The 11,566-nt window shown below is 45.0% G+C and overlaps 2 protein-coding genes across 2 annotated transcripts; one reads left to right on the forward strand and one right to left on the reverse strand.

Annotated features, from left to right (window-relative positions):
- Window positions 1-5,462: 5,462 nt before the first annotated feature.
- LOC123474494 lies at window positions 5,463-6,628 on the reverse strand (the record flags this gene model as incomplete). The annotated part of the gene is made up of 3 exons (XM_045176707.1): window positions 5,463-5,724; window positions 5,839-5,959; window positions 6,026-6,628. Coding segments are annotated over 3 exons (858 nt in total), but the record flags the coding sequence as incomplete, so codon positions are not given.
- Window positions 6,629-6,632: 4 nt separating this feature from the next.
- Window positions 6,633-7,766, forward strand: LOC116934715. The gene is made up of 2 exons (XM_045177066.1): window positions 6,633-6,784; window positions 6,880-7,766. Exons 1-2 carry the CDS (start codon window positions 6,688-6,690, stop codon window positions 7,731-7,733), a joined length of 951 nt encoding a protein of 316 aa, XP_045033001.1. The 5' UTR covers window positions 6,633-6,687; the 3' UTR covers window positions 7,734-7,766.
- Window positions 7,767-11,566: the final 3,800 nt, after the last annotated feature.

An 11,566-nucleotide genomic window follows, 5' to 3' on the forward strand; every position in this document is an offset into this window, starting at 1 on the left:
ACCTGACATTACGGTAAGTAAAAACATCAACGGGAAAGCCAGTAAGAATGTTTTCCTCGGTGCCCGTATTCTCGTAGAGCGTCGAAGGCCGACGCCTTCGGGTGCGATGGCTGTAGCATGTGACGGCCCATCACGTGCAGCGGGAGTGTCAGCCGGAGAGTTCCGGTTCATTCCTCTCGGTTCCGGTTCACGGACTCCTGATGAGCTCCCAACGGCAGCTCCTCGTTCCGGCGTAGGAATGCTAACGCAATCGATGAACGGTTTCATACGTTCCACATGAACGATTTCGGTTGTAACCGTTCTTCCCAGCCGCAGCTCGTAGTTACTAGGAGTGGTCTGTCGTACGACCGTGTACGGTCCCAACCAACGATGTAAAAGCTTCTCAGATTTTCCTACCTTTCTGATAGGCTTGTAGATGAGTACCTCTTTTCCAGGCAGATATGTCATCGCCTTCCTCCGGCCCTCGTCGTAAACTTTTTTTTGCTTCCGCTGCACAGCAGCAGCGCGAGCCTGTACTTCCAATCGGGCCTGTTGAAGACGTTCCACCGCCCACTCGGACGGATCCCGGTCAGGTGGAGGTACCAAATTCGGATCCGCGTTCAGATCGCCATCGATGGGGAGAACAGCTTCTCTTCCGTACACCAGGTAGAATGGAGTTCGTCTCGTACTTTCATGACGGCTGGTGTTGTAAGCGAACGTTACGAAAGGTAACGACTCGTCCCAATCCTTATGGTCGGAGCTAACATACATGGACAGCATGTCAGCTAGGGTGTGGTTCAACCTTTCCACCAAACCATTTGCCTGGGGACGATAAGCCGTTGTCGTACGGTGGTTCGTCTCCAGGGCCTGCAACACCTTTTGAGTTACCTCAGCAGTGAAGCAACGCCCCTGGTCGGTCGTCAACTGGCGTGGAGCTCCATGTCTTAACAGCACAAATTTCACCAAAAAATCGGCTACCTCCGACGCATCTGCTGAAGGTAGAGCTCGAGAGTCCGCCCACTTGGTGACGTAATCCACGGCTACCACAATACTTTTATTCCCACTCTTGGACAGTGGAAAAGGTCCCAGAATATCCATTCCCAGTCTCTCGAATGGACGTTCACTTCTTTGAATTTCCATAAACCCCGCTGGTCGCTGGTAGACTGGTTTTCGGGACTGGCACTCCCGACACGCCCGCACAAAATTACGCACGTCCTCGGCCAAGGCCCACCAGTAGTATCTACCCCTCACTTTGTCAAGAGTACGAGTGACACCTAGGTGGCCGGCGGTAATGTCATGATGGCAAGAGCGCATTATCTCGTTTTTAAAGGATTGAGGCACACATAGTCTTAGTAGGAGGCCGTCGTCAACGACCTTCGTCTGGAACAGCAGACCGTCCTTAAGGCGATACTGGCTGTATTTTCTTCCTTTCTCCAGACCCGCGAAGACTTGGTCCCACTCCACTTGCTGCGCTTGCTGAAACTCACTCTTACTTTCAGTGTCAATACTGAAGGCAGCTAGAGTACAATACAGCTGTTCGTCGAGCTCCTGCGGTGCGTCGACCGGATAGCGGGAAAACACATCTGCATCCGTATGAAATCTTCCATTACGGTGTATGATCCGTAGTAGAAATTCCTGAAGCTGTAGGCTCCAGCGAGCTAAACGTCCGACTAGATCCTTCTTGGTGAGTAACCAACACAGAGCGTGGTGATCGGTCACCACCAAAGTATCCATTCCCCATATGTAAGTGCGGAATTTCTTCACAGCCCAAACCAAAGCGAGACACTCTTTCTCCGTGATCGAGTAATTCGACTCACTTGGGGACAAGAGGCGACTCGCGTAGGCCAGGGGCCTCTCAATGTTATTTACGTGTTGTAGTAACACCGCTCCCAAACCGTAGTCACAGGCGTCAGGGTGTATCTCGAACGGCCTTGTAAAATCGGGATAGGCCAAAGTGGCCGCACTCACTAGAGCCTGCTTCATCAGCTCAAAGCTGACTTCTTGCGACTCTTCCCACACGAAGCAACCACCCTTTTTAAACATGTCCGTCAGGGGTTTGGCGGTGTGTGCAAACTGAGGAATGAACCGGCGATAATACGAGCAAAGCCCCACAAAGCTACGTACGCACTTCAACTGTTCACTTGGCTTACATAGGGTCGACGGAGAAGGAAAGTTTGCGACCGCATTAATTTTTTCTGGGTCAGGCCTAACTCCATCCCCACTAATGACGTGGCCCAAAGCCTTGACTTCGCTGGCCCCAAACTGACACTTCACCAGCTTAATTTTCAACCCGGCCTTCCGCAGGGCGGTCAACACTTGTCGCACTCGCACCAAGTGTTCCTCCGCATCAGCCGCGTAGATGATGATGTCGTTCAGGAAACGAGACAAATCGTCCATCTCAGACCGGTTAAAACCAAATCCATCATGCGTGGGAACGTCCCCGGTGTGGAGGCCAACCCGAAGGGCATAACCAGAAACTGATAAAGCCCGTCGGGGGTGACAAACGCCGTCTTGACTTTATCCTCTTCGTTTAGTGGTACTTGCCAGTACCAACTCTCCAGATCCAGCGTCGAGAAGATGCTAACGTTCCCCATCCGAGACAGCGTCTCTTCGATCCTCGGCAACGGGTAAACATCCTTTACGGATATGGCGTTGAGGTGGCGATAGTCCACACAAAAACGCCAACTTCCATCCTTTTTCTTTACTAAGACCACAGGTGATGTTGAACGTTCAATTACACTTCGGCTCAGCATTTCGTCCACTTGTTTCTGCACAATAGCCCTCTCTTTCCAAGCACTCTTGTAGGGAGACTGATGTACCGGCGTGGCTGTACCAGTAATTATGCGATGCTCTGCAACCTTGCACACCCCCAGTTCTCCCTCCTTCAACACAAAACTAGTGTCAAAATCCTCGAGTAGCTCAACCATCTTCTCCACATCAGCAGGGGGAAGCGTCGATGCTACTTGAGCCCGAAAAGCTTGACGAGGAATAGGGGTCACTCTCGGCGTAGAATCTGAGTCGCTTATTGACTCAGCTGAGTCCTCCCCAACATCGTCACCCAGTGAATCTGGCGTTTCCCCTTCATCCACTGCGACAATGGAGGGTTCCACAGCCTCCATCTGCCCCAAAACGTTTCCCTCCCTTAGATAGGCGCGCCGATTGGTTAAGTTAACCATCAACACTTGTCCTAACGGTTGATCCGAAGACACCAGCACTTTACCCGCCGTCAGCCCCTTGGTTTGAGCCAGATGTTCCGAAGGTTCAATCATCCACGTTGTTTCATTGAGAGTCGTGGTTTCTATCTCCAACGGAACAATGGCTCTGGGCGGAAGCATTCTACCCGTCTTCGTGACCAATCTAGGTGCTTTCACGGCCTCCAGTTCTGCGATTACGTTCACGGGTAACTCTCCGAGCAATAATTCAGCGCCATTTGGGACGTAATTTATTTGGAGCCGCTTGAACTGGCTCAAAAAATCGTTGCCCAGCAGTAACTCGATCCCTCTCATTTCCAATAGAATTACTTTTCCACTGGCCTTCATTCCTTGAGGTCGCCCCGAGTTTCCCCGTCCACCCTCCGGCCTGGGAGATTTTGACACGCGTTTTAACTCGGCGATCTCAGCTTTCAATTCCAACACCAGGTCTCTCAACTCGGTCCCCGCTTCCTCCTTTGGAGGAGGTAACCCCTTCATTGGTCCCAACACGCTCACAGCCCATTCTGGTCGAATAGCTAACTCCGACGCTTCCGTGTGCAGCTGCACCGCAGTCAAGAATTCCGCCGTAGTTCTCGGGCTAGTCACCCAGATCTTCTCGACAAGGGTAGGCTTCAAACCACGAAACAGATAATCCACTTTTGCCTCTTCCAACATCCCTGGGTCTACCCTCCGACACAAATCGATGACGTCGTAGAAGTATTCCACCCCTGATTCGTCTAACCCCTGCTTCCGCTGTCGTAACTTTGCCTCTTGATAGCGACCATAATGTTGTGGCTGAAAGGCGCGTAGAAATCTCGTTCGTAGTCCATCCGCCCCAGGACAGGCACAGCCACCACCCCGGTGCTGCTGCCACTGCCGGTGTATCCCGCCACACCGCCGGCGCTCCCGAGCAGAGAAACCCTTTCCTAGCTGCTCCATCCAGCTGCATCCCAAAATTCTCGGCCATTTCAGCTGCTCCCCAGCGGTTATAGAGAGCCGTACTCTCATAACGCTCTAGCCAATCCACTGCATCCTTATCCTTCCTCCCGTAGAAGATCGGAGGAGCCCGGTACTTCAATTGGGGAGCAGGTGGTCGTTGGGCCACGACTACTGGTGACGTGGCCCGAGAACCCGCTGAACTGCTTGACGACTCACTCACAAGCTCCTCTTCGTCTACCGACTCTGCAAGTGATGACTCTCTCGAGGATATGGGTCGGCTTCTCCAACCGTGCCAATCCGAGTCCTCCTGGCTGGCGCCCTCTTCCGGCTCGGAAGTCGCTCTGAGCCCTACCGCGTCCTCTCGTAGGTCGCCGGAATCCCACTGAAGTGACTCCGTGTAGTAGGCCCCTTCTATCCCCGCTTCCACCAAGTTAAGCCTACTCTCGGCCCTACTACCTCGCAGGGGTGGATAGGTAGCGGATCGCTCTCTTGCGCCCGCCTCTTCTCCTGAGTCGTCTGGATTTACGACCGTCCGTTCTCCTAGACCGCTGTCTCTCGGCCTCCGCTGTAGCAAGAACTTCCGATAATTGCACCCCCGATTCGCCCTCTCTCCAGAACTCCCAACCAGATTCCCTGATTCAGCTCCGAGGCTCGGGGCGGGGTGACTAATCGCTAGAGAGGTTTGCGTCCCAGTACTAACACAAACTTTGGTCGTAACTTCCGTTTGAGCTTCCGTTACTTTGGCTCCCCTACGTTCCCTTACTTCGCCCTCGGGTGACGCTTCAATCCCCCTTAACCGTTTACTTTGCCGCAGTGGACCAGTACTCATCTACACCCGATCATTCAGGAACGACGAACCCCCGTTAGACCTATTTTAACCCGCATAAAATAAGACAAGATCTGCTCTCTTACTTGAGTTGTGGACGTTCAAACGAATAAGAAACTCGGCCAGGCCTGTGGTCCTATGCCCAAGCAATTTAAGGTACCAATACCCGCTGCTCACACCTTCCCCCCGGCCTCAACAGCACCTGCCTCCTAGTTTCTTGCTCTCTCACTTCGTCCCCTAACAACTCAGAATCAAGCACAATGATCTTACCTTATTTTACCAGGAAGGTCTACCCTGCATCTCCACAATGTAACGAGTTATCGCCGATGGGTTCGGTGAATTAATATCGGTGTATTCAATCTCTTCAACACTCAAACACTACACAAAGTAAACATAACTGTTCTATCTAACTACTGGCGTCGAAGGTCTACACTACAGTCCCATTTATAGTCTTTCAGGCGTGGGAAAGGGTCAGTCGGCCAATCCGATGCATCAGCAATCGGATGACACTCGAATGACACTTCCGTCGGTCGTTTGTCTATCCGTTACAGTTATAACGGATGGCGAGAGTTCTCTTACAATGATGCGTGAACGCTACAATATAATTATTAGGTATACATCCAATTTTAGTTTAATTATGCTTACTTTGGTCAGATCACTCGTTGCTTTCTGATGAATCCATTTCAATTCCAAGTTGTTTCTTTTTCAAAACGGTCGCACAGGTTTTTACAGCCTTTTTAGTCTCGAACTCCAGCGCGGACAAGGACGCATTTTTGAACGCAATTCCCTCTATGAAAGTAATTAGTACATGAGATAAAAATAAAAAAAATTTTATGTAAAAAAGCCTACTAAAAACTGCCTCTGTCACTTTCGATTTCTTCAATCCATATTTCTGTGGCTGACCTGTGCGTGGTTTACCATTCCAGTTTACAAAAACTCTAACTTCAAGAGTGAGGACACTTTCCCAAGCCCGTTTGACACAATCAGAAAGCGTTAGGCCACCAATTTGTTTTACGAACCGTACCTGAAATAAAATCATTACGATGAGCCATGAGCAAAGGAAATAATTTGAAATAGTGTTTTCAAGTACCAGTTTGAAGAATTGATCAAGATCCTTGGTTAGCACTTCTTCGTACAGCTTCAGTTCATCAATGGTTTTGACGGGTAGAAGAGGAATTTCCACAGTCGCAAGAGGCTCATTTTCTTGAGTTGAAGTCGATAAATTATCAACCTTTCCTTTTAGCACATTCACCTCAATTTTCACTTGATCGAGATTGCCTACAATTTTGGATAAGAAGCTCAGAACTTTTACTTCGAACGGCGGTTCGTTTCCAGTTGTTTTGGGCATAGCAAAGGATGATGCCGATCTTGATTGCTGTGTTGTGACGATTGCCTGAGAAGGAACTGGCAGCAACGGTGTAAATGGCGGAACTTGCTGGACATGGGGAGCAGGAGTATTACTCATTGGTGCTAATTGCTGGCTTAAGCTGTTGCCATGAAGTTGGGCAGGGGGCCCACTGCCTGGAATACTTGTACTGCGTTGTGTTTGCGTGACAGGGTGAGAAGGCAGTGGCAACAAATGTGTGGATGACGGAAGTTGCTGGACATGGAGAGCAGGAGTACTACTCATTTGTGCTAGTTGCTGGCTTAAGCTGTTGCCATGAAGTTGGGCAGGGGGCCCACTGCCTTGAATACTTGTACTGCGTTGTGTTTGCGTGACTGGGTAAGAAGGCAGTGGTAACAAATGTGTGGATGAACGAGGCAAGTGACAATATCCGAAAGAAGAAGCTGGTTGTTGGTGTTCGCCAGCAACAAAGACGAATGAAATTGGCTGCAGAACAAATGCTTGGTATAATTTGTCTTTATCAATTAGTTTAAATAAACTAACATATTTATAAAATCTTACAGAGGAATTGTTGCTGGATTGTCGAGACAAGAGTGAAGCTGCTACCAGTGATCCCAACACCATCAACGATCCTCAACCAGTCATAGCTATACCTGAATTGGTAGATGATCCAGTTCAACAGCACACACCAGATATTAATAGTATTGGAGAGAATGTAATCAATTTAGTTGATGGAGCATGCCCTTATGCTAGTGAACATTATTCATCTGCCGAGAAAATTGAAGAGGATAACTGTTTCAGTGATGCAGATTCTTACCAAGCATTCGATGACGATGATGGTGAGCAGGCGTGTGAATTATTAAGTGACATGCAAACTCTGCTCAGTTCCGACGAAGAACAAATTGATAAGGAAAAAGTTGAAGAAAATGCAAGAATGAAAAGTTCCCTAGCAGAATGGGCGATTCAATGCAACATACCAAGATCTCACGTCAACAACCTTCTTCGACGACTTAAGTCTGACTATGGGCTAAATTTACCAATAGATAGCAGAACTTTGCTAAAAACTATGAGGAGTAAGCCAAATTTGAGATCCGTAATGCCAGGACAGTATGCGCATTTTGGTTTGGCAAAAGGACTGCTTACATTGTTTTCGTACCACAAAATCGACAGCGCCGTCACCAAAATTCAAATTATCATTCATGTAGATGGAATACCAATTTCAAAAAGCAGCGGGAGCCAGTTCTGGCCTATCCTTTGTTCGATACATGGCTATAAAGAAAGTAAGGTGGTCATCATCGGTATATACCATGGGCTTAAGAAACCCGCTAACGTCAATGATTTTCTCTCCGACTTCGTATGTGAAGCAATCAAAGTGCTACAAGAAGGTCTTAAATATGATGGAAGAGTACTTGAAGTTCAAATAGCAGCTCTCGTTGGCGATGTATGGTTATAATGGTATATGCAAGATGTATGGTTACAAGTGTTGTTTCACACAATGAATATTTTAGTTGTCACAAGTTTAAAACGAAAGGAGTCTGGGCCCGGACCGTACTTTCCGCGTGCGGTGGCAGGGTGGCATATCCTGAAGTGAACGCACCTCTAACGAGTGATGCATCTGTCCGTGCGCGCAGCCAGCCAGGCCACCACAATATAAAAAAAGAGAAATCAATTATTAAAAAATTGCCGATTGATCTAGTAAAAGCAGTTCCTATCGATTACATGCACAATGTAAGCATAGGTGTTCAAAAAAAGTTGCTACCCATTTGGTTATTCTGAAAAATGGATCGAACAAGATTGACAAATGCGCAAAAAAAGTCGGTTTCTGATTTTTTAGCGTTCATTAAAGAATACTGTCCAGTTGAATTCCCGAGAAAAGCAAGAACTTTGGACGATTTTCCACACTTGAAGGCTACCGAGCACAGGAATCACTTGCTCTACTTCCTTCCTGTTGCTCTTAAAGGCGTCATATCCAAAAAGATGTACGACCATTACATGTTATTTCATGTGGCCATCAAGATCCTGACGAACTCGAAACACTGTCAAACATACGCCACCTATGCTGAGAGCCTTCTCATGAAATTTGTTAAGGATTGTGTTTCAATTTATGGAGTAAAGTTCATCAGCTATAACGTGCACAACTTAATCCACCTTCCAGTCGACGTACAAGAACATGGCTCCCTTGATAGCTACAGTGCATTCCCATTGGAAAATAAACTTCAAACAATCAAGAATTTAATGAGAACAAGTGCAAATCCACTAGCCCAAGTGATAAGGCGTCTGAAGGAAATAGAAGTAATTTATACCAACGATGACTACGCCTCACCCTCGTCAACAGAGACTTTGAGTTATTCATGTGAACATTCCAATGGGACAACTTCTATTATTTTTAAAGGTTACCAGTTCGTGAAAATTCAGCCAAGAAAAGTGACAATATGTACAAAACGCCCTAATAACTGCGTGTTTTTGAATGACGGCAGTGTAGCATTAGTAAAAAATATTCTTAAAGGCACAGACGGGCAAATTTCACTGTATGTAAAAAAATATTTAAAAAATGATGATCTTTATACTAGTCCTTTGCCTTCTCGTACATTCCAAGGATTGGTTGTATCTGAATTATCGACCGAGCTTGTTATAATAAATGTCGATTATGTAGTGTGTAAAGCGATCCGATTTCCTATGGCAAAACCCAAAAACGGAAAATATTTTGCATCACCCTTGTTCATGTCGTAGACAAAATGCAATCCATTATTGAAATAATGAAGTCAATTAAGCGTTTAATAAATTTTTTTATTTCAATCAGCATATTGTCTAATTTTTTCTAAATTCAATTTTTACAATAAAACAAGATTAGCAGTTAAAATGATGAAAAGTTAAAGTCCTTGTCGCCCTCATCTATCCTGTGGAAAGATAATTTGGACATATCACAGACGTCATGTTACGTCTGTCTGTTAAGCGTCTGATTTCTAGTCACAAATGGATGTCCGTGATCGTATGAGAAACGTAGATCTATAGTACATCTATACGAAGATAGCATAAGGCCGTAGTAAATTGAGTATCCATGTGATATCCAATTTAGGTTGTAGCTAGATAGGATTCGATTCAGACATGAAGACATCCATATGATAGACGATGGATGTGAGGGAGAGATTCTTCGGGGTGCGGTGAGCCGCCGTGTGGAAAGTGGAAAGGACGTTTTTCGTTTCTTCACAAAGAAGCCCTATGTGAAGCGGACTCAATGAAATCCGGTATCAAAGCAGAAAGCACCTGCAATATTTCATATATGACATTGAATATTAAGCAAAAATACATGAAAAAAAAGTCGTTTAAATTATTAGCCGTTCTATCTGTCACTTTGACAAATGTATCGCCAATAATTCAACGATTTTCTACCGGATTAACAGTCCGACACAACGACAAAGTTTGGCGACCATGCACGTTGGTGGAAGCATCGTAGAAAGTTCAACTTGCTTTTTAACAACCTAAAACAATTCAAAACATCAAATCTGATCGCTGGTATGAAGAAGACATGAGGAGCCACTGTCTGTAAAAGAACTCGGTCATAGAACAAGAATTATAAACAAAATAATTTGAGATGTGACAGGACGACGAATCAATTAATCTCGTATCAAATTATGGCCAATCCTAAGATTCTGAACGGTCCAGAATAATATCTCAAATCACCCGAAGATTGAGCCCGAGTTGTTGTGAACTAGGGACAACCTGCTCGGATTCATTTTTGGGCAGGGAACCGTTATCGATATGGATGCAAAAGCTTGCAGAGTACTAAATTGTGTAATGGAATTGTATGTCTTTTACCATTTAACTGCCTCATTGCAAATTTACTCTAATGCTTGCGTGCTATTTGATTGCAACGTTCAATTACGTTTTCTTAATTACACAGGCAAGATCATATTTACCTCATTTTTTCACTTGAGTTTAAAACCAGGAAAGTCTAGGATATGGCTGATGCACACCAACACAATATTATCTTTCTTGAATGTGAAACACGGTGTTAATTTAATTGAAAACAGTAAAATTATGTAATTGAAAATTGTGACATTAATGTATGCACACATCTATTTGCCATTGTTAAATGTGACTACAACACACGTTTGATTAACTGAATTGGGTTTCTTGTGCTTCCAGATGGCAGTTTTCAAAACAAATTCTTTAAATGTTGGGTTTCCACTTCAATGATTAAAAGTGCCCCTTCGATATAACCTCGAGATAAGAATAATGCATCAAAGTTTTCTTTTAAAAATTGAAGATTAGTACAACTTTTTTCGAAGCACAAAGTTATTAAATTACGTTAGCAATGATGTCGAGGAAGTGAACATAACTCTAACTGATGCATCGGACGGCGAAAAAACTCTAACCAAAAAGCGACGACTTTTTTAATACCTCTGCAAACCAGACAATAAATTGAAGTTCAATTAGTTTTAATCATGGATTTACAAGCAGAAAAACCGACAGACCAAGAACTTCAGCTTTGGCCTAAGATGTTTAAAAATGTTCAACTTGATTTCAAGAGCTCTGCATCAGAATGACACACTGGGGAGGTCTGATGTCATAAACAGAGAGAACCATTTTCGTTGAGACACATGATCTCTTTCACAGTAGACACGTGATCTTAATCTGCTGTCCAATGAAGCAAAGAAGCCACATAATTCTGTATAAAAAAATTTAAAAATGCAACTTTTGTTATACCTGTTTGACTTTGTAAAAGTGAAACCAATTTACAACACAGTCGTGCCCGCTGTGAATATCATCTATCACCCATGGCTTTGTGGATGGGTGTCTGCCTGGGAAACTGAAGATTTGAAATCAACCTCCACTTTTGAAAATCATTTATTTAAAGTAATAGGTAACATTTTCTTTCATTTTACCAATTTACCATTTGTTTTACAAAACTAGTAACGAGAAACAAATGTATCTTCCTCAAACTTTATGTTTTTCGTTCTAATTTAAGAATACCAAAAAGTCACGTTATTAACATGATTACACATTTGTCAAATACCTTAAACATCTTTTTATAATCTTTCCAATGGCCCTTGGTTGACATAAAGACATCCTATGTTCCTTGTTCCAAGAAGCAGGAAAATATTGTCGTGGGTGAAAAAGGGGAAATGTTTATCTCTTCACAGAGATGAAACCCGCTCATTGAACTACGCTGCGACCGTGGGAATGAATCATCGCAAATAATCAGAGTAGAAGTAGATACGGAGACATGCGCTCCGGAAGGGGCGTAATTAGTATAGCAGTAAAAATACGAGTGTAAAATTTAGT

Source organism: Daphnia magna, linkage group LG7, assembly GCF_020631705.1.
Source record: "Daphnia magna isolate NIES linkage group LG7, ASM2063170v1.1, whole genome shotgun sequence".
Classification (NCBI taxonomy): domain Eukaryota; kingdom Metazoa; phylum Arthropoda; class Branchiopoda; order Diplostraca; family Daphniidae; genus Daphnia; species Daphnia magna.